The sequence below is a fragment of the Vanellus vanellus genome (assembly GCF_965231255.1).
Source record: "Vanellus vanellus genome assembly, chromosome: 16".
Lineage (NCBI taxonomy): Eukaryota > Metazoa > Chordata > Aves > Charadriiformes > Charadriidae > Vanellus > Vanellus vanellus.
Genome location: NC_138921.1, coordinates 14,953,229 through 14,980,588, shown reverse-complemented (window position 1 = coordinate 14,980,588; position 27,360 = coordinate 14,953,229). Strand labels below are relative to the sequence as shown.

The 27,360-nt window shown below is 43.1% G+C and overlaps 2 protein-coding genes across 2 annotated transcripts in view; both read left to right on the top strand.

The window, feature by feature from the left end:
- Positions 1-19,068, top strand: part of NAA25 (N-alpha-acetyltransferase 25, NatB auxiliary subunit) — a gene marked incomplete at its 5' end in the record, with an annotated part of 31,015 nt that extends 11,947 nt beyond the window's left edge. The window contains 15 exons of the mRNA XM_082491843.1: positions 26-195; positions 973-1,085; positions 3,836-4,043; positions 4,648-4,734; positions 5,846-6,026; positions 6,675-6,774; positions 11,233-11,384; positions 11,691-11,816; positions 12,131-12,374; positions 12,597-12,720; positions 13,073-13,138; positions 13,616-13,713; positions 13,924-14,034; positions 14,471-14,617; positions 17,362-19,068. Coding sequence (XP_082347969.1) covers positions 26-195; positions 973-1,085; positions 3,836-4,043; positions 4,648-4,734; positions 5,846-6,026; positions 6,675-6,774; positions 11,233-11,384; positions 11,691-11,816; positions 12,131-12,374; positions 12,597-12,720; positions 13,073-13,138; positions 13,616-13,713; positions 13,924-14,034; positions 14,471-14,617; positions 17,362-17,484 — 2,050 coding nt within the window. The 3' untranslated portion in view covers positions 17,485-19,068. The remainder of the gene's footprint in view (positions 1-25; positions 196-972; positions 1,086-3,835; positions 4,044-4,647; positions 4,735-5,845; positions 6,027-6,674; positions 6,775-11,232; positions 11,385-11,690; positions 11,817-12,130; positions 12,375-12,596; positions 12,721-13,072; positions 13,139-13,615; positions 13,714-13,923; positions 14,035-14,470; positions 14,618-17,361) is intronic.
- A 2,485-nt stretch (positions 19,069-21,553) lies between these two features.
- ERP29 (endoplasmic reticulum protein 29) lies at positions 21,554-26,841 on the top strand. The gene is made up of 3 exons (XM_082491842.1): positions 21,554-21,691; positions 23,645-23,783; positions 24,936-26,841. Exons 1-3 carry the CDS (start codon positions 21,572-21,574, stop codon positions 25,436-25,438), a joined length of 762 nt encoding a protein of 253 aa, XP_082347968.1. The 5' UTR covers positions 21,554-21,571; the 3' UTR covers positions 25,439-26,841.
- The last annotated feature ends 519 nt before the right edge of the window (positions 26,842-27,360 follow it).

Genomic DNA, 27,360 nt, shown 5'->3' with positions numbered 1-27,360 from the left:
ACCTTTTGTCTCTTCAATTGCACAGCTCTTTGGAAGGAGAGGTACACTATTCTATAGAGCAAGCTGTGAAGTTTATAGAAGAGAGGATAACGGAAGAATCGAAGAACTCTCGGCCGCTTCGGGGACCATATTTAGCTAAACTGGAGCTGATTAGACGATTGCGATACAGAGGTTGTAATGATGAATATAAACTAGGTAAGAGCCACCAACTGGATGATATATTAATCTTCTAGAGAGAACGCAAACTTGGAACAAGCTCTTTGCTAAATCGCTGAGTTAAATACAGTGTCTGTTATCAAAATGTGTCTGCCATTGTCTGTATGTAAAGCATTTTGAAAGCATTAGAAGATGAGCCTTGAAGAAAGGCAGGCAGTTCCAGACTGCTCCAGGGCTTGTAAAAGCAAGCATGGAAACTTTGAAAAGGACCTATGGGAACTAGGAGCATACAGTCACTGGCATTATAATGAAAAGTGCATTCCTAATGCACTGCTTTTGTAAAAAGTCCTGCTGTTATGCTGTAATCTCTGGGTTGTTCATTTTTAAATTTTTTGGCAGTAGTATTGGGTTTTGCTTTTTAAAAACTTGCATTTAAAAATCACGTTTAGGGAATTGGTGAAGGAGAGAATGTGATTAGAGCAACATCTGTGCCACTTACTTTTGTATTTCCATCCAAAAATAGGTTACTGTTAGATAAGCAGAGGCTGTGTATGCATGCCTGTTATGCTGAGCTCTTATCTGCCAAAGTAGCTTGAATGAAGCTCTTGGGGTTTTTTTTTATGTGTCCTTGGTTACCAGAGACATTGAGCCTCTGTTAAAATCTGCAGTAGTGCAGCTATCCGTTTTCTAAATTGCTGTGTAATCTTGAAGGGAGGAAAAAAAAAAAAAAGCAGTAACAAAGATTTCTCATAGTGATTTTTACAGATTCAACTTGTAATAGAGCATATTTAAAAGATGAACTGGCCCTTTTCCTAGGTGATCCAGAAGAACTAATGTTCCAATACTTCAAAAAATTTGGGGACAAACCCTGCTGTTTTACTGATCTGAAAGTGTTTGTGGATCTCCTCCCATCCAGCCAATACACAAAGGTAAGGAAAGATAAAGAAGTGGCAGGAACTGCAGTGCTTGTTTGCACTCTGGTCCCTTTATCTTAAAATACCTGTCAATCATAGTAAAAGACTGGAAACATCAAATTTTTACCTTCTGTTTGAAATTCAGAAAACTCTTTTCACTGCAGAAAATATAATGAACATCTGAATATACTAAGCAATTTCCTTCAGAGGATTTTTACTGGAGACTAAAAACTTAAGTTCGATCCTGTGAATTCTCAGGCCCAGATGTAGCTTTTGCCATTTGGTTCTTTTGTTACCATTTCAAGGTGTCAGGGTGCTTTGAGATGGTGTTGGTTGAATTCCTGTATCAAAAATCAAAAGCTCATAATGCTGATGAAAATTAGAAGATATGAGCTCATTATCTTATAATAAAAAGCTCCCTAGGAATTTGAGTTCAATTGATAGACTGCCTGATTAGCTCATTTTTAAATGAGTAATCTCCCATCACTTTTGTTTATAGATCACAGCTTAAAAATGAAGTAATGTGAAAACCGTAAAGAGAAAGACCCCCCTGTTTGTCCATTTGCAGTTCTCATTGCTGTGTACTGTAACTTTCTGTTTTACAAAGTCATCCTTCTCTTTCCCTTCCCACTCATCACTTGTTTTTCCCATTGAAGTTGCATGTTTAATGGGGAAAAATCTGCTCCCTCATCCGAGGCAGGTAGGGTGTCACGTAGATGGTTTGCTCGGGTCTGCTGCAATACTAGAGAATGGACATACTGATGTTGATCAAGAGGTGACCGAGAGACCTATACAACTTTTCCAGAATCTCTTTCTGAAACAAGCTCTCTTTAACTGAAAAGACTATTTGTGCAGAGTCACAAGCAGCTCGTTGAATGACTTCAGCAGCTGGGAATCCTGTCACTCACCCCATTGTTTTTGTAAGCCATTGTGTAAAAATTATCAGAGCTGGGGAGGGATAGACAGAGAATCCTGGATCAGCCACAGGCTGTTGATAAAATGTTTGTAAACAAAGTGTGGATAGTGGTGGTGTTTTCTTAGTTTATTAAAATATTTTTTTACTTAAAATGTAAGCTATTTCCACAGCATCACTAATAAGGAGAATGGTGGCCCTGGCACGTATGGGTTGCTGATGATGTTTTATGTTAAAAGGTGTGTTTTTACTCTCCTGCCAAGAGATGTGGTCAGCAGGATATTTAACTCCTAGTTCTGGAAATGGTGATACTATTGCAGGGTAACCCTGAAGTCCTCAAGCATTGAACAGTTTTAATCCTAACTTTCCAGGAAACAAATTCAAAACCTGGACCAGGGGGAATGGTATTTGAAAAAATAATAGTTTAGACTACAGGTTTGTTGCAGTACTTGTAAAACCATGAATTTGAATAAATTCTCTAAAAATTTCTGATTGGCCTTAAAACTGCTGCTGGTCTAGTGAATATGTCGTATTGTGTCATAGTGATATATTAGAAGGTGTTCCCGGTGCGTGGCAGTCTTCTGGCTGTCATGTCTGTGAAGCATGCATTTGCAGGAGATTAACTCAGTCAAGGAGACACGGAGCTGAGGAGGGTTAGTGGTGCTGAAGTGCTGATGAGCTTTTGAAATCTAAAAGTTTAAATTACTTAAAATATTTACAGATTGTCTGAGACTCATTATTGTTTCAGAGCAAACACTGTTGAAGGTGGCTTTATCCTAGGTAAAGTAGCAGGGTCACAGTGAGGCTATACGCAGCTGGGGGGGTCTTTTTTTTTTTTTTTTTTTTTTTTTTTTTTAAGAATGCTGAACAGTGTTACAGTTCAGTAGCTGAGAATGTGGCCATCTTGCTGGACCATTAGATATATGAAATATTCCAGAAATAAATCGTCATGATCCATCCTCAGTTCCTAGAGGTGTAAATCAGAGTATGCAGCCTAGTGATTTGGTTGACCTTGCTCAGCTTAGCAAAATCTCAAACTGAAAAGATCTGTCTACCCAGTCTTCATCAAAGTCCATGGGAAAACTGGAATTTGTGTGCATGGTGCCATGTGTTCCTCCTGTCTAGCTGTCGTGCTTTTTTTCTCAGGCGTGCATTTAATGCAGTTCTTGTGTTTCAAGACCAAATGTAAAGCTGAATTCATTGGCTTTAACTCAGTTTTAAGTTTGTAAACACTGATGGATTTTAGGGCAACAATAAAAACCCTGTCCAGCCCTTACTGCATGTTGTGAGAAGTCTGCTGTCTCCTATTAAATTTGTAAACAATGCTTTTATTACAACTTAATTCAAAATAGAAGTCATTAATCAAAGATTATGACCTCACTAAGTACAGTGCATTACTTCAGAGTTAAGAGAAAATGTATTAGCTAGTAGGAAACCACTGTTTCCTGGAAGTGTGCTGTGAAGCTTTTCAGTAACTAATTATTTTTAATTGCTTATGTTATTACTGTGAGTGTTAACAGGTGCTTGAACTCCCTTGTGTGTCAATGTACTGGAAACTTGCTGTGATTTTTTTTTTTTTTTTTTTTTTTTTTCCCTTCTGTCTGTTTGATGAAATTTACCAAGAGCTGTTGAGCACAACTGGCAAATGTGTGCTCAGCATCTTTAAAAAAAAAACTAATAAAAAAAACAATTGAAGCCACCTCTTTAACCACTGATGTCAGTGTGACATCAGGGTTGATACTGACATTTCCACCTTGCTTGATTTTTGCTTGATTTGAGGGAGGAAACTATGCTTTCCGTTCGTGCCGTCCCGGATGCCCTGCAGAGTTTAACAACAGTGTTTCTCTTTCAGTTCATCAGTCAACTGCTGGAAGTAATCCCTCTGTCGGCAACAGCAGAGAATGAAATCGCACTACCAGCCGATATTAAAGCCCTGCAACAACACTTGTGTGTGGTGCAGCTCTCAAGATTGCTCGGTATCTATCACGCCATGGATAAGAAGGAAAAGCTGACTGTGGTCCAGGAGTTGATGTTAAGATACCGCCATGGATTGGAATTTGGTGAGAAAAATCTTGAAACTAATGTTTGCTGTTCACTCTCAGCTTTTTATGAGCAAAAGTTCAAAGCTTTTTCAGGGGGATGGAACAGCAGAAGCGCCGATGGCACCCATCGTGCCATCAGATAATACTTTGCTTTCTACTTTGCAATTATATCCTTGGGTGTACCTGAATTATCTGTTTCCTTTTAACTTTCTTTTTCTTTTTAGTTGTGTATCTTAAAGATAAAGGAGACGTTCCTGGGCAGTTCAGATGGTACATTTGTATGTTTGCAAAATTGCCTGTGCCTTTAAGCAAAGCCAGACTTTATCACTGGTGTACATAGAACAAATATACGGGCAGGAATATTCATTTGTAAATCTTGGAATCGTAGGAGAGTGTTTTCTTCCAGCAGATGTCAGCATATGAAGTGGCCCAAAGTCCACTTGTGTGATGAACAAATGCAGCATGTATACAGTTGTTCCTGTTTTTAAGACAACCCTGGATTTTATAAATGAAGCTGTGGTTATTGTCTGCCAGATAGCTGTGTCATTTGATAGTGCTGACAACATGAGATGCAGCTGACAGCACTGCAGTAATACAAGGTTAACTTTTTTTTTCATTTTAGGGAAATCTTGTTTGAAAACTGAACTGCAATTTTCAGATTATTACTGCCTGCTTGCAGTTCACCTGCTGCTCGATCTGTGGCTAGAAGGTATGTTCCTAAAATTGTGTCTTGCTTAATACCACCCTGGATGGTTGTGATAGGAAACTGTCCCCCATGTCCAGTGTGCACATGGCATGGCTTGTTAGGCCCATAGCTTTCTGTTTGGTTTTGTTTTGGTTTGGGTTTTTTTTTCTCAATATGTGGCATTTCAGGAGTCTCTCTATTCAGTTGGTGTTTGATCAGAATTTGGCTGAGCTCTGAGGGGAATTATTTTTTTCTGATTAATTCCTGGAAGTTCTGGCAGAGCTTTGCTGATAATTCTTGCAGCTCAGTGCTGGCTGTCTTCAGAAGCTTGTTCCAAGTTTCCCATGTACATAATGTTTTCTCTCTCTTTGCACAAGTTCTGCTGACAATTCCCTTCTGATATCAGAGGTGTTTTGAGAATATTTCTTTCCCTCTCTGACATACTTTGTCTTTTGGATCCCCTGCTTCTAGACCTTCTGCTGAGACCTGTTGCCCTGTCTTGAGTATTCCTGTACTCCGCAGCTACTCTGCTTGTTAGTCTCCTAATCCCACAGTCTGTCTGCAGTGGCGGCTGTCCTTGGGCACTGTTTATATTCCTGCCCTTCAGCGTAGCTGTCAGTTACGCCTTTGTCTTTCCCAAGGAAGATTTAATCTTTAACCTGAGTAAATCCATCATCATGTTACTGGCAGGTCACTGATGGAACATGGGTCTTTGAATTCGTTGTTCTGTGCTGCTCTCTTGTATAATGCTTGGGAATGCTCTGTACGTATAAGCTAGAAATCCTGCACGGTCCAGAACTCATCAGGGAAGGTCACTTCTGCAGTGGGCCCATGTGCGAGTGCTTTGCTCTATGCAAAGATATAGATGAGCTATATAGTGAGCTAGATATATTCCCTGTGGGGAATTATTCTTCCACCTCTCCCTCGGAGAGCAGCTGTGATGCTGGGGTGGGTGTTATCTTTTAAGGGCAGCAGTGTAGCTGATGAATGCCATCTGCATGTTTTAATGCACGGGACCGTTTTGAGATGTGTGTCACCTGAAGAAGGAAGCTTCAATGCCAAAGTGAACTGTGCTGTCAGTGTTCAGTGCCTTTCTCTGATCACGCCTGTCTGGGTGTTTTGTCTTTGTCACCAGGTGAAGAAACGGCAGTGTGGCAGTGCCTAACTCTCTTAGAAGAAGGGTTATCTCATAGTCCTTCTAACGCTCAGTTTAAATTGCTGCTCATTCGAATCTACTGCAGGCTTGGTGCATTTGAACCTGTTGCAGAGCTCTATTCCAGCCTTGATGCAAAACACATACAGCATGACACCATCGGGTGGGTAGTATATACTGAGAATAATTGGTGATGGTGACCCTCCAGTAACCAGTCTCGAGGTCTTCAGTTTCCTTTGCTACTGAAAATTAACAGATTGTCAGATTTATGGTGTTGTGTAAAAGTGTTTTGGAATTACATGAGACACATCTACTGAAGTGTACTCCCCTTCTCATGGAGTATCTTTCCTGTGTGACTTTTGATCAGTTTGGGATTTTCGGAGTATTAACTAAAGGGGAATCTGAAAGAAATTTGTGAAATGTATATCATGATGCCAGTCATAGCTTGGTGTTCTGGCTTGTGTCATTGCTCAGCAAAGCTTGGGAGCACTAGTTAAACATACCAAATGGCCGTGCCTCGGTTAGTGTGTTTGTGGGTATCTAATTAAGTCAAACTCTTGCATACTTAGCAAGAAAGGTGGAGGAACTCCAAGCCCCCACATACTGTTTTTTTTTTTAAATTACGAATTCCTTTCATTTACTGTTAAAAGCTTAAATTTAAATATGTACGTTGTGATTGCCATCTGTTAAATCTCTATACTTTTCATTAAAGCTGGACTGTGCTGCAGTTTGCTGTTCAGAGTGGTGTTTGAAATTCAGGTTTCCCCAGGACTGCGTGCTGATATCTGACTTGTGCTGTGTTGTGTTGCAGCTATCTTCTGACGCGCTATGCGGAGTCACTGGGCCATTACACTGCTGCATCCCAATCCTGCAATTTTGCACTCAGGTTTTTCCACTCCAACCAGAAAGATGTAAGTTGAAAGAAACCTCTGTGTCATGTAGCAGAGCAGTTATGTCAAGATGTCTTACAGAAGTCTGTGCCCTATGTAAAAGCTTACAGAAATGTAGTAGTTGATAACAGAGGAATAATATGTGCAACGTTGTGTTTATAGTAAAGGTTGCATCGACCTGTGTTTCTCATTACAAGAATTGGTAACTTGTTATGTGGGGTTTTACTTTAGCTTTCTATTTATAAAAGCCAGTTTTAATACTCCTCAAAAACAGGTATGGTTACTTTTATATGAATGGATTGTAATTTTATGCAAGAATTTAAATGAAATGTCACGTGGCAAATAAGTCCTGGTGTCATATAATTTCTAGCATTGTGGAAAGTCAAATGGATGGTGGGTGGAGATGGTTCGTACTTATGAATCCTTTATGACAGTCACTGAAGCAGCATGTTTTAGTGATGGCTGTCCTGGGCACACTGGGATGGTGGAGAATGCACATTGCTTTAAAAGGTAGGGAAGTGCAGGGAAGGAGCTGGGAGGATTTCAGAGGGGAAAAGCTGGCTTTTAAAGTCTCAGCTTCACTGAAGGCAGAGCAAAGCCCATGCCTAACTGCATTATTTTGAGGTGATAGGATCAAATTGCAAAACCTGGTCTTGTGCTAATGGGAACTACAAGCTTTATTTGGTTCACTCCAAAAAGCAGAGTGAATGAAAAGAAAGTTGTCTTGAATGAGAACTTTGGGACTGGAATGGAGGGAAGAGTAGCTGAAGTGCTTCAAAGAGATCGGGTGCTTCCTAAAATGCGTGCCATGCCCGAGGCATCTAGCACGCTTGTAGCTTGCTGGTTAGTAAGTGTACTTGTCAATAATCTTACTTGGAAAGTACACTCTGATGTACATTCTGATACATTCATAGGGAAAATAATCAATTCTGTTTCAGAATTCCTGTGTAATCCATGAAAAATGGGTTAGGTAGGAGAACGGTGGAACAACACATTCTTGAAGTCTTGGTGGAAATATATTGGGCAGATAGGAACAGAAATAGTCCAGAATTGTGGTAGGGAAGTCTATGCATGTCAGTCCACCTCCCTAAAACTTGCAAGGCAGTCCCATTCTGAGTAGTGGAATATATCCTGTATATTTATATTTTACAGTTTGATCACTGTTGAGAGGTAGGTCAAGAAAATTATTTTTACTTTACTTTGTAAGAAACAAAGGTGCAATCCACTTGTAACTCTTCCGGTCATCCACTGGCCAAGTTGGCTCCAAAGGCTCTGAAGTCATACAATTTGCTTTCCCACCATCCTAGAAATAGATAAAACCACAAGATTTGTCTGTACTGAATAGTAAAGATGTTCACACAGTAATCCCTCAGAAGAGTACCCTTGCTCTGTTGGCAGCCCAGGTTATTCCTGTGTATTCCAGTTGCCGTTCACCTGTGCCTGGAAGGTAGATGCTGAGTTACTGTGTCCTGTGTCTGACACAGAAATTTCACCGGAGGGAGAGGGATGTACAGAGGAGCATGTAGATTGTACGATGAGAGCTTGCTCTCATCTGCTTCCCTCACTTGCTCAGACTCTTCAGGTTCCTGGGTGCAATGTTTTGTCTGGATCCAGGGCTTCACTGCAGCACAGCTTTCTCCTATGTGTCTGTTGTTGGTAGTGTTGGCTTGTTGGCTTTTCTTTTTTTTTTTTTCTTTTTTTTTTTTTAATGAGGAGTAACTTGTTCAGTCTTGTTTAAAAGTCACTCTGTGGATGTTAATGAAAAGCATACCTGGAACCAACTGTCTGAATAAAACGCATGACTGCTGAGTGCGAGGTGAAAAAAGTAAACCAAAAAACCTACTGGATATCATTTATCTGCTTGGGAACACTGCATTGTAAAGCATCAAGAAATCATCTTTCCCTGGAAAACAATCTGAAGTAACTTCAGGTGTGGTTACCTTGGAAGAAGGTTATTCTCTTTGGCATGAATGATAAAGATCCTTTTGCAGCAGAGAGGAGCTGACTGTCTCCGGTAGCTCAACATCTGTACACAGACGAAGACAGCCATGTTCCAAGTGCTGTTTCCAGGAAAATGCTATTCAACTCATGTTCCAGAAATCCTGAAAAGGCGGTGCCTGAATCATAGAATTATAGAATGGTTTAGGTTGGAAGGGACCTTGAAGAATGGTTCAACCTGCCTCGCTACCGTGCCTTAAAAGGTTGAAATTGCAAGAGGGGCAAAATGATGCAGTCAGCATTATATAATTCTTCATGCTACAAGATAAGGATGTGACTCTGGAACCCACTTGAATCATGTCTCACATTGGAGACAGAGTATTGCAACCAAAGGACTGTGAGCTAGTCAAATCTGTCGTGTGTTCCGGATGCTTCCAGTGGTTATCACCTTAAGATCCCTTTTAGTTGGGAAATACATCAGAAGCTGTACTAATCTGCAAATAGCAAGTGTCCTTTAAACCAACTGTAAGGTGCAAATTGCAGGAGGTGAAGGCTCAATTCAGGGTACTGTTCACCTAGGATGATGGAGTGACAGGAGTGGAGATGGAAAAAGGGGTTCCTTACCATAAGACATGTCCCAGGTATCACAAGGTCAGAATCTGCTACCAGTTTCTGTGCTACTGTGGTTCTGCTGGGGTTGCCCCTTCATACGCAGGGTCCTGATATCAGCTTCCCGTTCAAGTCCCATAACAGCCTCCGACTGCGATGTTAAAGGAGGACTATCCTTTAAAAGTTACCTTTTTACATGATTTCAGATACTGCCTGCTCCTCTCCAGGTTGATGTTTAAGATAGCTGGGATGTCTGCTACAGCATAGAGAATGTGTCCTGCGGCATGCTGTGCGTGGGACTCTGCCTAGAACAGGAAGTGTGGGATATAAACAAAGTGATCTGGCATAAAAATAATAGCTACTGGTTCAAACTGATTGCTTTGGATAAATATGTTTTTCCTTCTGACTTGCTGAACTTAACAGCCTGAAGTGAATCCTGTTTAAGAGTGGGTCCCATAAGTCACAGCCATCTAGGATGCTGTGCAGTCCTGACATAATATTTCTGCTCTGGGAGAGGATGCCAAGGACAGGGAGGAGAATAGAAGGCAGTATTGCTATATTTGGCCACAACTAAAAAGGCAACTTTATCCTTATCAAGATAGTCCTCCTTTAAATATGCAGAATCACAAGTAATCTCTCTAATTTTCTTGTGTCCGTCCGTCTTTAATTTCTCCAGATACTGCAGGCAATCAGAACACCAACGTATCCTATGGGGATTTAAAAACCACGTCGATGCAGTTGAATTAGCGCCCATAGCGCAATCCCGCAGCCTGACAATGAACTCTGCAAGGCTGTTTATCAGAGGGTATGTTGTTGAATATTTGGCATATTTTTTTCCTACAGTGCAAATAACCAAATTTCTTAGGAAAAAAGACAGAGCTACCTAAACAAGATTTCTTGTTTTAAAGGGGGAAAAAAAAAAAGGTGGCTTTCATCTGTTCTTACTAGCTTCTAGTCTCTTAGAGCCTTCCAGACAGGTTGAGTCTGTTAGTACCATATAAAGTTCAGTTAACCAGGGGCCTTTTTGGTGCCTTTCGTCTTCAGTGCATTTTGTAGTCTTGTTCAGAAGAAAATACTTGGATTTACCAGAATTTCTCACTTGTGGAGTAATTCTGATGCAAAAAATACAGCCATCTGTCTTGACTGGGAGCATAAATTGTTCACTCTATCTCTACCGTTAGAAACTTTCATTAATATATAGTGCTTGTTTAGGGCTTCTTCATCATATAAATCTCCTTCTGGAGATTACTTGGACTGATGTGAAATATTAGTTGCGTGCCTTGTATTGCTGCATTTCTTCAGAGGGGAAGCAAACTATCCCATGGACCCTGAGTTTCCTTTGGTGTTTAGATTGTATTGTAATGTGTATACACTGCGTGATATTATCTTGTGATGCTGTATTCAAAAATTAATAAAAAAAGAAATAAAAAAATGTGTGAGTAATTTTTTTAATCTATGTTGCGGTAATATGTGATGCACATCCAAGTCAGTTCCAGAAATTCTGGGAGATACTTTATTTTGCCTGAAAGTACTTTTCACAATGAAACGATGATTTGAATAATGCATCTCAAAAAAAAAAAAAAAAAAAAAAAAAAAAAGCCTTCCAAAACCACCTCTCCCCTCCTTTAAGTATTTTTCAGTCTCAGTGGTGACAGCAACGTGGTGTTTCTTAGTGTTGGTTTGGTTATTAAATCACACTGCCCTGTGGAGCATCTGGGCATTCTCAAATTAAAGTAGGAAAACTGCTGGGGTGACTTGGACAAGCAGAAGTGCAAGTTTCTCCCAGGGATTGAGTGTCTGCCAGATTCTGTACCTCTGGCTTAATGAAAACCACAGAAATGCAATTTCTTAAGTGAGTGACCTTGTTAAACTCTGATTGTTCTAAATTTATGGAAGTAACTAATACAGAGGTGGTGTGTGTTTTTCTTCCAGACCTCAGAATATATCATTCAAGCCTACAAGTATGGTGCATTTGAGAAGATCCCAGAATTCATTGCGTTTAGAAATAGGCTGAACTCTTCCCTTCACTTTGCGCAAGTTCGCACAGAACGGATGTTGTTAGACCTCTTACTTGAAGCAAATATGTAAGTATGGCAGCGATAAGTGCAGCATCTCGCACGTGAAAAAATGGGAGATTTGTGCGTAGGCAGAACGCTGGCCAAGTGAGACCTTCCTGAGCTGTGCTTGCAGCTCTGGCAAAAACCTGTGAGCTGCTTCTCTCTGCTTCTCGGTTGCTCTCCCCTTCAGCATCCTCATCAGTACAATGTACGCTTAACATTTCTGACATCAGAAGAGTTGAACAGTGGAGAGAATGTGGTTTGTTAGTGAGCTGTGGTTTCTGTTTCCAGTGATCAAATGCTTGATTTAATGTTGCTTATTCTTATGTACAGATCAACCAGTTTAGAAGAAAGTATAAAGTCCATGAGTCTGAGCCCAGAGGAGGATGACATTCCGTGGAAAGATTTGCGTGACAACAGAGACCTGACAGTCTTGTTTAACTGGGATCCAAAAGACAGGCAAGTAGAAATATCCTCAACTGTACAGTCACACCTTTTCCTTATAGCACACATGGCGAAGAAAATCCTTTCAGGGAAATTGCCATATTTAAATGTTCTCTAGGCTGGCTAACTGCAAACTTAACAAGCATCATTCATCACTTCTAGCAGTGCTGCCTTTTTACAAATTAATACGGTTTCCTGAATTTCTTCTGACCACTCCTTCCTCTTCATACAGTATTCGATAACTTTGGGTAGGCTTTTGTACCTGAGTGAAGCTTGCTGCTTTGCAAAATTGAAGCATTTGCCTGAAAACATTTGGTGCCTTTCTCTAGGGACATTTCTGAAGAACATAGGAAACTCTCACTGGAGGAAGAAACCATGTGGTTGCGAATCCGGTCTTTAACTTTAAGGCTAGTAAGCGGACTCCCAACTCTTAGTCACACTATTCAACCAAAGAACTCTGAAAAGACTGCAGAGAACGGCGTCTCATCCAAGATTGATACAATTCGATCCCTGCTTCAGCAGCTGGAAGCGGCAGTGGATTCAGGGAAGAAGTTTCTAGAACAAAAAATTCAGGTACCCATTAAGGAAAAAGCTATCCCCAAATATTAAATGAACGTGAATGCAAGCAGAGAAACTGAATGCATCTTATAACGTCCAGCAGGCTGCAGAATGCACTTAACTGACCCTGAGTTTGTAGTGTATGAATCTGACTGAGAGATGTGCCAGAGACAAACACTGTGTTCTGGATAAGGAAAAGCTGCAACACCTTTATCTTTTTCTTTGCTTCTTGCCTAGTATCCTGTCCTTGGCCCTCCTCCTACCCGAATGGCTGGCTTCTTCAGTAATGGCAGCTGTCAATGCCAGACTAGCTTGTTTTATCTTGTTAGTGATATTTATGAACTAGATACCAATGGCTTAGGTAAGTGTTTGAGGGGCAGGGGTTTAACCAGATTGTCATGATGTGTGGTGGGAGGGAGCGAGACGTGTCTCCTTGTAGTTTGAAAACTATTAGGCATTGGATGGTGTGGACCCAAACTGTTACTTGTGTGTTAATTTTTTGAATGACACTCTGGGAAGCAATGCCTTAATTTAATGTTTCGTGCGAGTCTTCATTTTCATATGATATATGTTGATGTAATACTGGATCCTCTGTAAAAGCAGTTGCATTTGCTTTTGCCTGCTAACACTAAACTACATTTAAATGCCTCTTGGGTTTCTGGAAGCAGAAAACACACAAACTTGTAGTTTATAACTACTTTTTTTTCTTTCAGAAGATTCAGCAGAAATCCAGGAAAGGATAGGGAATAGTTTCAAGTCTTTAGTAGAACGACTAACAGGTAAATGGTAACTCCAGAATCAATACTGGTAGCTAAGGTAGTGCTTCATGGTGCTTTGAGGATGTGCTGCTGAGTGTGCTGCAGTTACGGGGAAGCGTGTTAATGCATCTGCAGACCCCTTTAAAAGATACTTGAGAACAAGGCTGAGATTCCCCTTGGCTTGTCTGATCATGATGCTGTTGCATGCCACAGAATGTCGTTATCCCCTATCATTTCACTGCCTTGCAGCCTAGTCTTAGCCACTGTTGTCCCCCTGGTACTTGGTCCAGGTATGCTGATAGATGGAGTGGAGGTACTGTTTGTAACGAAATACAATTCAGGGGAAACTTCAGAGGTTTTGGCCAAATTTATCATCAGCTTCTTAGCGGTCAGTCCTCTGACAGCTTTGCACCCTGCACTGAGATAAATGTGTATTTTCTGCACAGTATGTAAGTCAGTCTACATGTCCTGAATAAGACTTCTCTCTTTTCTTTTCAGACTTGTTCAATAAATGTAAAGGTGATTTGATTGAAGTCAGAGATGGCACCTTGAAAACTCATCCAAACCTGTTAGAAAACCTAGTCTTCTTTGTTGAGGTATTTTTTTCTTCGGAAACTAGAAATTTTGGAGTACTTTAGAGATGTTGGAACTAAAACACAATGAAAGTTCTTTGATCTCAGTCACTCATGAAAGCAGAGTTTTTGTTGCATGCTAACAACTATGAGCCTTAATCAGTAGGAACACTAAAATAAGCCTAGAAGACACCTGTAAATGCAACTTGTAACGTACTTGTACCTTTTTTCCAGACGATCTCCATTGCCCTGTGGGTGTCAAGTTACTGTGACAGCGTCCTTCGACCTTTTAAATCCAACCTGCAAAAAAAGAAGAAGAAAAAAAAGGAAAGCAGTGTAGCTATGGTAGGCAATATTCCTTTCTTTTTCTCTCCCACGCCCAGTCCAACAGCATAGTTATACTGAAAGAAAAATGGTGATAGATGACATGTTAATAAACTGTTTTTCATAAACTTTGTCTCATAGAGGGTGATGTAGGTTAGAGATTACTCGGTACTAATTTTTAACACTCCTTTTCGATTTAAAATCAAATGGTGACATGCCACGTCTCTGACATCACATGAGAGCTTTTTAATAGGAAGCAGAGTTTAGAGTGTCACAGGCCTTTCTGCCTTGAATGCACTACAGTAAACTAATTAACAGGTATTATTTATCTGGGTAGGTAGATGACAGTTTAGCATTGGGGGAGGAATAGAATGATAGTTGTTACAAAGAGAGTTGTCATAAAATAGTCATTTCAGTAGGCATTAATGTGTGTTTATAAACGTATTTGTTTTTATAGCCACCTGTATTTACGCATTTTCTGGATTATGTTACTGAACTACAGACGTTAACTTCCAATGTAATAGATCACATCAAAGGGCTTGAAATAATTCTGACTGCACTAAAACTTGAAGAGCTGTCCCTCAAGGACACTCTGCTTTTACAGGTAAGAACTTGCATCTTTGTGGGCTCTATACTTTTGTGTGTGACCAATAACAACCTGTATGTGCTATGGGATAGCTGCTTTGAAAGTTTCTTTTCCCCAAAATTTTTTACTGGAAGGAAAAAAAAAAAAAAAAGGGCAAACAAAAAACCCCTACCTGTTATGATTGACTTAATGGCTCTTAACCAGAGGTGAGGGACTAGACTGCTTAGTTTTAGAGTGGTGAGTTAGGTTGTTTTGTGTTTGTTTTTTTTTTATAGTGACAGTGATTTTGCCTCATCAGCTGAGCTCTACCACGCTGCACAAAATAATCTCAAAATATGAGATTCAAATGCGGGAATTTGAAAATATTCCCATTTTGTGTGGTATGAAGAAAATTTTAAATGTTTTAACAGTGTTTTGTCTATGATAGGAGTTGCTCTGTTATCTGTATTTTAGCATGCCATAATGGATGCAAAATACTTGTTCCAGGAAACGTTTGAGATTCACCTACTGCTGATTTGTCACTTCCCTGGAAACAATTACTTGATCTTTAAAGGAAAAACAAGTGGCAACCCCCCTGCCCCAGCTATATAGGGAAAACAAGGGCGGAGTAATAGGCGCTACACATGCCAAACCTCATGCCAAATTTAGACACGTGAAGCACGAGCCTAATGAGGAACTTGGCTTTTTAAGCCAGGGCAATCAGATGAGTTTAACATTAACATGTTTGTCACAAAGTTTCTGACATAAAGAATCTTCTAACAGTTCGATACTTACTATGAATGTATTTGTTTAAAACAGTGATCTTGAAAATAGTGTTGGAGTCCAGCTGAAAAGCCTAGAGCTGACTGAAAGCATAGAATTGGAATTTCCTTTGTGGTGCTCTTCAAACACAGGTGGAGATAAAATGTGCAGCATAGCAAAGTGGTGGAAATAGGCATCATCTTTTCATACTCAGGGGAGAGGAGCTGGGGGAGTTGCGAGTCGCGCTCCTTGTCGAAGAAGGATTGCGGATTCCAGGAGAAAGGTTCGAGAGGGGAGTCGTCTCCTCACCAGTATTAGTTTGGGGGGTGGGAGAGACTGATTTGAGAAAGCACAGGCATAAGTTATGTTACCCAGCACGAATTCAATCAGGAGTCAGTACTTAAACTTATCAGAGACCTAGTTTTGTCTTATCTAAAAAGGGAAATTTGGCCTTCAGGGCATTGGCGTTCATATTTGTCTAGATGGGAGACCTGAAGGCTCTTGAATTAGGGAGGATTTAAAAGCTGCACCCATGTATTTCAGAACTGCACTTCTGCCCACCTAAGCCGCTGTTAGCCAGCTTGTATTTTTTCAATTAGATTATCTTATTTCATAGCATGTTACTTAAAATTTCCCTTTTCTTGTTCCTGTATGAGGCTGATGTAGGAGTACCTCAAATATATGTGTATATATATTAAAAAAAAAAAACTGCAAAAACTAATAGAAAGCAAGAAAATCCCTTAGACTGTATTTAATGGAAATGTGAATAAAACCAAAAAAGTACATTTTTCTTAGTATTATCAAAGAATCTTCACTTTAAAGGGATAAGACATTTTCAGATAATTGATGACTTGTAATTTTTCTGGTTCCTCACTGAGTCAGCAAATCCATCCAGCTTCCCTTTGATGCAAGGCACCTAATTACTACACAAGGCAGATCTGCAAAACCCAACTGTTAGATTCACATGGATTCGAGCAGAAGCATCTGTGAGAGTCTGCAGCTTTTCCTGTGTTTGTTCATAATGTTTGCTATTCTGTTTGTTGTTTGACATTGTCCCAGTAAATCCTGATAAACGCAGTCTGTATAGCTCTAGGTGGACCTGGATCTATGTTTGCAGCTCTGTGTGTTTAGAGCTAAAACGTGCTTTTGAAAAAGTCTTCATGTTCAGTTTTTTGTGAAAATTCCGGTGCGAATGGAGCGATACTGGCAATGTGTCAGCTGAACCTTGCCACTGACGTGAGATTTTCCCACATCGAATTGGTTTACTTGGGCTGTGCCTCGCAGGCTTTTCTGCTGTTATCTGTACGAGTGCCTGCAAAAGGCATCCTGATAGCAAGTCACCTCTTGACAGAACTGTGGTTATGGCTGCTGCTTTGGGTAGCAGGATTTGCTCTTTCTGCATACAGAAATACAGCATTGTTCACAAAAGGTCAGCGCTAACCTCACTCTGCCTGCAGGAGCAGTGCCAGCAGTGTTGCATGATGGTGGTTCTCCTATAAAAGCCTTTTAGCATGGGGATTTTAAAAAAACGCATGTTAAAGGGAATCTAATCTCTTTGGGAAAGCTAGGTGCCAGTGTTGCTGAATTAGTGACATCTGAACCTGTCCCAGGCCCTGCAGCTCACTATGCTTTGGAATTTGGTGGAAGAGTCTCTTAGCTGGTTGGCATTCGACTGTTTGACTTCACTCTTCTCTATAAGAAATTCTCTAATAAATGCTGACTAAAATAAAACGCTACACGCACTCTCAATTTCAGCCACAACTATTTTGCACAAGGATGTTTCCGGAAGTTTTGAAGAAATGTTAATGTGTTACCAGCCCTGTCTGGGCAATACCAGTATCTGCACGAATTATTGATGCTGAGCAGGTGCAGCTTATTCTGCACTAATGACATTACCTTTGTAAACTTACATACAGTGTGTTCCTCATTAATTTCTTATCAGTGTTTGAGATGGTGGGGGAAGTTTAGAGGATATAAAACAGTTGCTATGGAGTGAATGATTTCTCTTTTGCATTTTGCAGGAAGAAAAAAAGTTTACAAAGACTGTGCAAGGGAAGGTCCAGAGCAGTTACCATCACTCAGTTCAGGAAATTGGAGAGTTGCTGAAAAAGAGACTCGATACCATTAAAAAACTAAAGATTTGAGAAATGCATCCTTGACAGACTCCACAGGGGAGTGACACCAGAGTCCCAGACAGAAGCAACATCCAATATACCATCACTTTAATCCAGAACTTCCTCAAAATGCATGAAGGACTTAAAATCAAAAAAACAATTTTTTTAGGTATTACAGATGTATTGAGCTGATTTAAATTATTGTACATAAATGAGAAGCAGGGACCCTTATTTGGGTTTGACCACTTTTTATACATGTTCATAAGCATATTGCAACAGGAGAAAATTAACTTTCTTCCCTTTTGATCTCTAGAAACAACTGGAGATGGTCTTTAGAAGCAGCAATAGAAATCCAGTGTAAAGCATCTATCTCAAAAAAGTTGTATTTTCATCACCATACAGTGTTTATAATTTTTGTATGGTCCTTGCCTTAGAAATGCAGAAAATGTAGATGCCCGCATTCAGCCGCGTCCTATGAAATCAGCCTGTTTTGGAGCTGCCTATTTTGTCGGCAAGCCACCTGGTCCTACAGAATTAATCCAATGTGTTGGTCCAGCAGAGAGAGGTGAGGCTGCGCTGGAGGAACACCCTCTGCATGCAACCTTCCAGCAGAGCCCGGCCCTCCCTCGCAGGGTGGGACTAAGCCTTGCCTGGTGGGGAGGCAGGTTCCCCTAAGGAGAGAACTGTTGGAGGGAAGAGGTGGTGTCGGTGTATACACAGGTTGTTTTCACGTTCAGAAAAATTGCAAACCTGATGAGGAGCAAACTTGGCCATTAAGCTTTAGAGAGAGAGAGATGGGAATCAGTGTTTTCAGCAAAAAAAGACAAAAGCAGAGACCTTGTATATAATAGCTGCAGTGAAGTCTGATGCTGCGGTCTGATTTCATGTCAGTTTAATGTAAAGCAGCAATGATCATGACTTTTAAAAAGTGTATTTAGATTACTGAAACTTTAAGACTTAAATATTTTAATAGAAATTAAATCCTATTGGCTTTGGTTTTAAGTTGGCAGAGGTAACTTTTGCTTCCGCTGTGGTATGAGGCTGAGAATACTTTTTGTAACTGTATGCTTGCTTTTTGCAGTTGATCTTTGTTTATTCAAGTACTAGCTCATTAGGCATTCTGTTAGAAAGTGGAATCGCATCATCTGCTCCCACTGAATCTGCATTTCTGCTGTTTTTTTTTTTTTTCATTTTAAAGGAGTAATGCAGCCTAAAGTTGGTAGGCAAAAAAAGTTACGTGTACCTGCAAAACGAAAGACAGGTCAGACTTTACAGATTCCTCATCTTCTGATTTAAAGCAGCTAGTATCTGAAGTCTATATTTAAAGTTTTAAGAGAGCTGACAATCCTACCTTTGTCATCTCTTCTGAGTATGTTTTGTTAGTAACGCTAGAATGTTGATGAGAGTATTTTTTTAAAATAAATCCCATGTAAAAAAAAAAAAAAAAAAAAAAAAAAAACACAACACATTGCTGCTCTTGCTGGATTTAGTTTTGCTTTGCCCCATCCTGAAAGGGAAAGAAGAATGTCTGCAGATTGTCTAAATTGTAATGGATGTCCTGATGGTCTAATTGCAATGTCTGGTAAGTGCTCTGGGCTGGAGGAATACCAAAATGTGTTAAGTCTGTTTTATAGTAATTCTTTTTTTTTTTTTTTTTTTTGGGGGGGGGGGGGGGGTAGGGGGGGAAACGCCAAAAAAAAACCTGAACTCTTATATGTTGTATAGAACATTTTTGGAAAGAAGGGTGCACTCCTTAAATTAAAGCAAGACTGATGACTGAAGTTGTTCCTTTGAAACGTGTAGGGTAAGTGAAGACAGTCCCATTGCTGACATGATGCAATTCATCAAGAAGCACTGAGCCAGAAATCTGCACTGCCCCTTTTCATTCAAGGAGGCAAATTGCCGTTGCTGATGTTCCTGTCCCCCCTCTCCCCCATGACAGTGCTAACTAGAGAGGGCTTTGCGCAAGTACCAGCATTGAATGCAAAGTTGAGCACCCTCATACAGAGGGGATGGTCCAGGGGCTGATTTATGCTGGAATTTTCCTTCCACTGCTGCTACAACAGGTTGAATGCAAGTAGTCGTTTCGATAAGAAATGGTGAAAAAGTAAGTGAAGTGTAAATTTAATACAACCAAGCTTTTAAAATTCTCCCATGTGCCTGAAAGCAGAACTTGCTTTAAAAAAAGGTTTTCTGCATCAGCTCTCTTAAAAGCAGAATTGAAACTGCGAGGGGGGGGGGGCTGTCAACTGAAGCAAAGTCTGAGAAGAGATGGAACTGTGTGGCTTGCTCGCTCTCGCTTCCCGTCACAGCATTTGGCATGGCGCAGGTCCAGCATTGGCTGGTCACTCCAACCATCCCTATGCCAGCACAGAGGGAATACTGACTGCTTCTCGGTGTTAGCTGCTGTCCTGTTTCCACTTCCAGCCACTGGTGAAGTTAAGCTTGTCAAACAAATACAATTTTTGGGTTACTTAGTGTTTTGTAAAACCGGATGCCATCTCTTCACAAGCTGTAGGAGGAGATGGTGTACAAAAATGACTATGTACTGACTGTTTGGGGGTTGAGGGAGAGGGAGAATTTCTCTCCCCCCATAAATTGTGTAAAGTTAAATATAGTATATATTTCTTACAAAAGAGCGTTTCCCCTCCAGAATATGTCCCACAGGGATATGATAAGAAATTCAAGCTATAACCCATTGCTGCTGTTGCCCCTTTTCCACTCTTGGGATTTGTTTTTGTTTGTTTTGGATTTTTTTTTTTTTTTTGGTGATGAATTGAAAAACATACCTAGAAGAAGCTACCAAGACTACTGTTTACAGACTGAAAAAAATACTGCTTTTATACTACTGGGATCACGAGCCATGATCCTTTTACAGATTTCCTTAACTCCTCTTTGCTTAAAATCAGCGTCTCATGTAGATTAAGCTCAGAAGTCCTACCCTGCTTTGTCTACATACAGGACAAAAATGTACAATGCCTGTTTGTGTTGCCCATCATTTTTGTACTTTTTAACTGTTCAAAAATTGCATTTATATTTTGCAATCATTGATAATCATGACTTTATTTTAACCGCTAGTAATCGTAGAGGGTTTTTTTTTGTTGTATCTGCAGCCTTATCTGAATGTTCTCTTCCTTGATTATTCATTGTTAATTTATGACTGTAGAAGATATGTATGCCTCAGCCTTCTACGGACTTAAGTGACACAACTGCAAATGATCTGCTTTAAACTGGATGGGTTTATAATTTATATAAAAGTCAGTTTCGTTACAAATCAGTATTGCTGCCTCTTTCATTTTTCTGCCTAGATTGTCTGGAAGTGACTGAAGTGTGTGCCTACACCATCTAGTTTTGTCAGCCCCTTGGTGAAGACAGATTATTCTGATGCAGGGCAAGCAGAAAATCAAGTCACCTGCAAAGAAGGGGGGGGAGGGAATGCTTATTGCTTTCCACCTGCAGGCTGAGTTCAGAATGATGACTGCTGGGGGTGGGGGGAAGTTTGGATGTCTGTTCTTTGACATGATCATCTGTCAGTCTGCTGAGGCTTTCTGCATGGCTTGCTTGTACTTCATCCTGGCTTTCAGTGATAAGTACGCAAGATACCTCCTCTAGTAGTACAAAAAAAATCTAAAGTGCTTGGGAGGGCTGTGGCAATGCTATGGCAGTGGCCACCGTGCCTGCCCTGCTGCTGCCTATAAATGTATTATGCACCACCAGCTGCTCTCTCCTCTCCAGCTGTCCCTGCTAATCTCTGCGTGGCCGTACCGCTGCAGGCTGTCTCTGCAGGGCCAGACCCTGCAACCTGCCCTTTCTCCTGCCTTCGTCTCCTGTGCAGTTGCTGCTGGAAGCCGCCCACTTGTATTTGTATTTGTGGCGGCAGCTCCACCGCCTGCTGCCCGCCACCTCCCCTGCCCGTTCCACCCGCCCCGTTAGCTCAGCGCTTAAGGTGCGAGCATCCCCCCAGCCGCACCACCGGGGCCTGCCTCCCGCCCCGCAGCGCTACCCCCCCTCTCCCCGGTTGGCCCGGGGGCGGGCGGGGCGGGGCGAGCCCCCGGCGGCGGCCGGCGCTCCGCGCGGTCACGTGGCCCCGGCAACCCCGCTCCCTCCGCGCTCCGCCATGGCTGCGGCGGCCGCCGCCGGCTCCCTGCTCCTCTGCCTGCTCGGCCTGGCGCTGCCCGGCGGCAGCGCGCTGCACACCAAGGGCTCCGTGCCCCTCGACACCATCACCTTCTACAAGGTACAGTCCCGCCCGGCGGGCGCTGCCGCGTCTGGCACAGCGCTCGGGGAAGGGCGGGGGGGACGGGCGGCTGCTCCGGGACCGCGGCGGCCATGTGCACCGTGGCGGCGGCCATAGCAACAGGCGGGCAGCCTCGGAGGGCCGGAGAGGCGGTGTGGGGGGCCGGGGGTGCGGAGCGGGCTGCGGGCGCAGGGTCGCCTTCCCCCCCCACTCCCCGTCCACCACCACCGGCGGCGGTGGCGACGAGGGGTAGCGCTGGGGGCTGGCGGAATGGCCGAGGCGACGGGCCCGCCGCGGCGCAGCCAATAGGAGAGCGGCAGCCGCGGCGGACAGCCAATCGGCGCGGTCCAAGTGGAGCCGTGCCGCCGCCAGGGCTGCGGTGCGGCCGCCAGGGCTGCGCTGCCGCCGGGGGCGCGGGGGGCCCGGCCGGCGGCGGCACTGGCGGGGAGAGGTCTGGTCGCCGCCGCCGCGGCTCCTCGGCCCAGCGCCGGGCCGGCTACCCGCGCCCCCGGCCTCCGGTGAGGGAGCAGAAGAGCCGCTGTCGGCTGGCTCCTGCTCCGCCCGCGCCGGTGACCCAGGGCAGGACTGCGCCGGGGAACGAATAGGGACCGTGAGCGCGCTCCGCTTGGGCTGATTTCACTTCTTTTTTGTTCCTGAAAAAGAAAGCAACAGGCTTCTGCCAGACTGAGGTCTTGCACAGTTTTTTTAGGGTTTGTTTTGGTTTTTTTTTTCCCTCTCCGTTGAAGGGCTTTGAAATGAAGGTGTCTTCCTAGAGCGTGGCAGGGTTTTGATTTCGAGAGCAGGCGGTGCTGTGGCGGCTGTCGCAGGCCCCGCTCGGGGCAGATGGCGAGACGCCGACCGAAAGGCACCCATCATATGGCGGGATTAAAGCGTGTGCTGTAGCGGGGTGAGCTGCAGAGACGATAATCAGCCCAGCTGTTTGAAAAGTATCTGCCCTAAACAAAACTGCTCGGGTGTGAGCAAATACTTCTTTCCACACGCCCGCCCCCCCGCTGGATTTTTCTGCTGTGACAAACAATTTCTGGTGTTAAAACGCTACAGCATTCTGCAAACCTTAGCAGCTTCCAGCTCTGCCGGAGCAAGAATTTGAGGTAATCGGCAGAACGCTGCAAGAGGGACCAGCAGAAACACCAAAGCTGTGCCACCTGCCACGCTCGCCTCTCACCGGGACAGTAAAGGAAGCGATCGGCAGGCCCGGGAGCGAAGGCTGGCGTTACCAGCTGCAGCCAGCTGTTGTGTCAGTGCCCAAGCAGCGCCTACAGTGCGCTTTGTAGGTGGGGACCTGTGTCGCAATGTGACCCTGTTTGTTAGAAAAAAGATTTTGCAAGGAGGGAGGGGGAAAACAAAATGCCAAACCAGGTGGCAGATCCATTTCCAAGCTTGTTTGAAAGGGCGTCATCCGAGCAGAGCAAAATTCAAAAGCGACAGCACAAGCGGAGAGGAATCAATTAAAACACTAGTTCTGCGTTTACTGAACCAGTACAGCACCTCCAGCATTTGGGCTTCCTCCCTGTGCCGCCTCTCTTAGCTGAGAGCGGCAGTTCTCATGCTGGGACACTTCAGAATGACATTAGATTTGGCCTCTATCCTCTTAATGTCCCACTGGAAATTGTTCGGCTGACTTCCTTCCGCGATGCTAATCAGATTTACAATAAGTAAATCATGTATAATTTAAAGGTATTATCAGGTCCTCCAAACCTACCACGTACCATCTTTATCATCTGGTGTAGGACTACGTAAACCTAAAGCTCAGTCTTTCCTCCACACTGCAGTGAGTCATTTTTGAAAGGCCATAATTATAGAATTTCCATTCTCCCTCTGCATCTACTCGTTGCACAGGAAAAGGAGAACAAGCTAAAGCAACCTTAGGTGACTTGTAGATTGCTCAAACCTGAAATGTTAAAGTTTGGGCTTTTTTTCTTCTTGTTTTAGGTAATTCCAAAGCATAAGTTTGTCCTTGTGAAATTCGACACACAATATCCTTATGGTGAGAAACAAGACGAGTTTAAAAAGCTGGCAGAGAGCTCAGGCTCCAGTGAGGATCTGCTGGTGGCTGAGGTGGGAATATCAGGTGAGGAACGCTGGATGGATTAATGCAGTGCGGGTTGGGGTGGAGGAAGTAAAATACACTGCCATTCCTGATGAAAAGCAGGCTCTGAGGTAATTCTGATCGCAAGAAATGAGATGGCCCCGGCCCTGCCAGACCAAAGCACCTGCTGCGGTGGTTCGCTGAGCTCTGCCGCTGTGCCTCCCGCCGTGAGCGTAGGAGTGCTGCTTATCGCCTTTCGACTGGGTAATGAAGCAAGTCAGCCCACGCTGCTAAACTGGATGCCACCCCCCTCATTCGTAGCACTTTTTGCCTTTTTTTTTTTCCTTTCCTTGCTGAGGGAAAGCTTTTTGTCCATTTTTAGGCCTTACAAGAATCATGCTTTAGCCACAAGCCTGGTCAAGCAAAGCAGATGTGGTCTGATTAATTCGTTGTAGCGAACCCTCCGTTTATTGCTGGTAGAGCGCAGAAAGTGGTCATTGTGCCATGGCTGGTGTAACTTGGTGTTCTTGTAGTTGGCTTTAAGAGAAAAGCAGTGAGGAATGGATCACTGTCACCTTACTTTGTAGGTAGAATTAAGAATTTAAGCTTACAGGAGTTGTCAAACTGGGAGGTTTCACCCACGCTGACACCTGTAAACACACATGGATTTAGCTAAGTAGCATAGTTGAAATCTCTTCAAATTATGTTTTCTCTCCTCAAAAATAAATGCAATTTATATAAGATGAGAAAACGTCTTGTAGCTTGGCATGCTGTCAGAACTAAAACATGGTAAGTATACCCTCTGCGCATATATTGCGAAAAAAAGCCATTTAGCTGTAAAATCAAATAAAATCAACGGATAGAGCAAAATAAGGGGAAAAATGGCTATTAATTTCCCATAAGGAGGATGGGGTTTGTACATAGAGGTCCTGCTGACATCTCATGCTGTCAGCCACAGCAAAGCACCACTAGAATCTTGTCTTTTTCTTTGGAAAACCCATTGATGGTTTACCTTGCACAAGTGATTTTCTGGGGTGTTTTTGTTTCAGTGTATGGCATTTCCTGGCAAAGAGGTTATTAGGACATGCGGAATCTCTGCAGCCAAATATTTTTCAGTTTGTGTAGGAGAGAATCCTAAATTTTTTCTTTTGATTAACATACTGTGCTTTTCTGTGTTTCATTTTCGCTTGACAGATTATGGTGATAAACTGAACACCGAGCTGGGAGAAAAGTACAAGCTGGATAAGGAAAAGTTCCCTGTTTTTCACTTGTTCCAGGATGGTGACTTTGACAATCCCTTACCCTACAGCGGCCAAATCAAGGCCGGGGCTATTCAGCGCTGGCTGAAGAGTAACGGCATCTACCTGGGGATGCCAGGCTGCCTGAAAGAGTACGACATGCTGGCCAGCAAGTTTGTGAGCACCACTGAGAAATCAGAACGCCAGTCCCTCCTGAAAAAGGGGCAAGAGAGTTTAGAAAAAACTAAAGAAACCGAGAAGAAGTCAGCTGAGCAATACTTGAAAATTATGAGCAAGATACTGGAGCAGGGAGAACAGTTTGCTGCTAATGAAGTCGTCCGAATCACAAAACTGATCGAGAAGAACAAAATGAGTGATGGAAAAAAGGAGGAGCTCCAGAAAAGCCTCAATATCCTTGCTTCTTTCCTGAAGAAGAATAATGAAAAAGATGAGCTCTAATGTGTTGGAGAACTTTGTACAAGCTGTGAAATACTCTCAAGAGTCCTAACCAGTTCTCCTTATGCAAGCAAACTTCCCGCTGACTTCAAGAGAGCAGCAGATTTCCTTCTGGTATTCTCAGTTTAGAAGATCAAGAGGAAGACATTCCTTAAAAACACAGTATTCAAAATGTTGGAAAAATCACCTTAAAGCAAGACGCCAGTATTGTGTAATACTATTCAATAACAGTGTTAAAGTAGATGCAAAAGAAAAGCACTAGATTGGCCTGAAGCACATTCCTGGTGTTTTTTACAGCTATTCCCTGGCAAACAAATAACAAAATTCAGTCTCGCATTCCATCTTACATGTTGTAAAAGGTACAGATCGGGTGCCCCTCGCATCCCCACCTTTCCGTGTTTTTAGTGTCCTTGGGTTTTATGGTCTTTAATCTACCCCTCCTCCTCCTACCTTTTGTTTTCCCAATAGGGCTTCTTCTCCAAGTCTTGTTCTCCTTACCTGTTGTTGACTAAGAGACTCGGAGTTTCCTTTTTCTGCCTTCTCCTTCAGTGGCTCTCATCTCTGTTCGGCTTGGGTATTGGCCAAATGCTGGCAGGCGTAGTCAGGACAGGTCCTCTGCGTATCAGAACTTGTCCCTCATCTTCTGGGCAAAGCAGCTGTCTCGGCAAACGCACCCCTGAAATCCTTTGTGATACCCTGACAGAGCAAGTGGCTTGAGTTCTAAGCAAGGGCTGAGTCTCCTTGTGGTGCTATTACACTTAGACTTGCCAGTTTGTGCAAAAACACGTTTTTTCAGAGGTAAATTTGGGTCAGTTTTCTTACAGCTGAAGAGCACGTGCAATGCCTGTGTGTTTTGCCTGTCCTTCCCGTCCAAGCTTCATTTCCCAGGGTCAAAATAAGGGGGGGGGGGGGGGGGGCGGGAGACCAATAAGGACATCTGAAAGTCTCAAGCCATAGTTAACACGAACAAAATACCTTCTCCAGCCTCATCTTCAGAAGAGATTGGCACTGTCAAACTAAAGCTTCATCAGCATTTTGTAGTTTTAAATCTTGAAAATGAGGTCTTGTAACAGGAAGCAGTATTGGTGCCCTTAGAAGCCCCGTCTATACAATTTTAACGGAGATACCTGGCCCAGGGATCAGGTCTGTCCTGAAAACTTGATACTGCATGTGCTGTTCACGCTGTGTGGAATTCAGATGGCCGCTGGAAGATGCTGTAGAGGGTCAGGGTTATAGAGTTCGAAAGAGAAACAGCTGTGCGTTTTACCTTAGACTACGCTTTAGGCTAAGCAAAACTGGTTTCTGTGGGAGCTTTGCTGCCTTTTGAATCCTGGGGTGGGTACAAGGAGCAGGTATTGCTGCAAGAAAAAATGTATTAATAATGCTATCATAATTAAAAAAAAAATTGTTCCAATTAATATCCGCTTCTTAAACTGCTTTCTGGAGAAACCGCTGCTCATTTTGCAGTTAGAGGGGAAGGCAAAGGCTGGGGGTTTACACCAAGCGATGGGAGGGTGTCCCTCGGGCCTGGTGCCCTCTGCCCCTGAGGAGAGGAGGAAGGACCCCAAGCAGGGTGGGCTTCGGGGGGGCACTCTCCTAATGAGGCCTGTGTGAAGACGAAGACGAAGACGAAGACGAAGACGAAGACGAAGACGAAGACGAAGACGAAGACGAAGACGAAGACGCAGGCGCTCCCCGGTCGGCTCCTGAGGAGAGCGCCGCCGCCTCAAGGAGCAGCTGAGGCGCTGCCGTCCCCGCGCGCGCCCCCTCAGAGGCGCCGCCGCCCGCGCGCTCCTTCAAGCAGCTCCCCGCCCGCTCTTGACGTCACCCGGGGGGCGGTGCCATGGAGGAGCAATGGGGCGCCCGGTGCCAACTTACGGTGCAGGGTCTCGGGGGGAGGGGGGAGGGGAAGCTAAGCAGGGTCG

Excerpts from the sequence above, each read along its gene's own strand:
- ERP29 (XM_082491842.1), top strand. The coding sequence starts at position 21,572 with ATGGCTGCGGCGGCCGCCGCCGGCTCCCTGCTCCTCTGCCTGCTCGGC. Across the intron at positions 21,692-23,644 it reads ACACCATCACCTTCTACAAG|GTAATTCCAAAGCATAAGTT; the intron begins GTACAGTCCCGC and ends TTCTTGTTTTAG. Across the intron at positions 23,784-24,935 it reads GGCTGAGGTGGGAATATCAG|ATTATGGTGATAAACTGAAC; the intron begins GTGAGGAACGCT and ends TTCGCTTGACAG.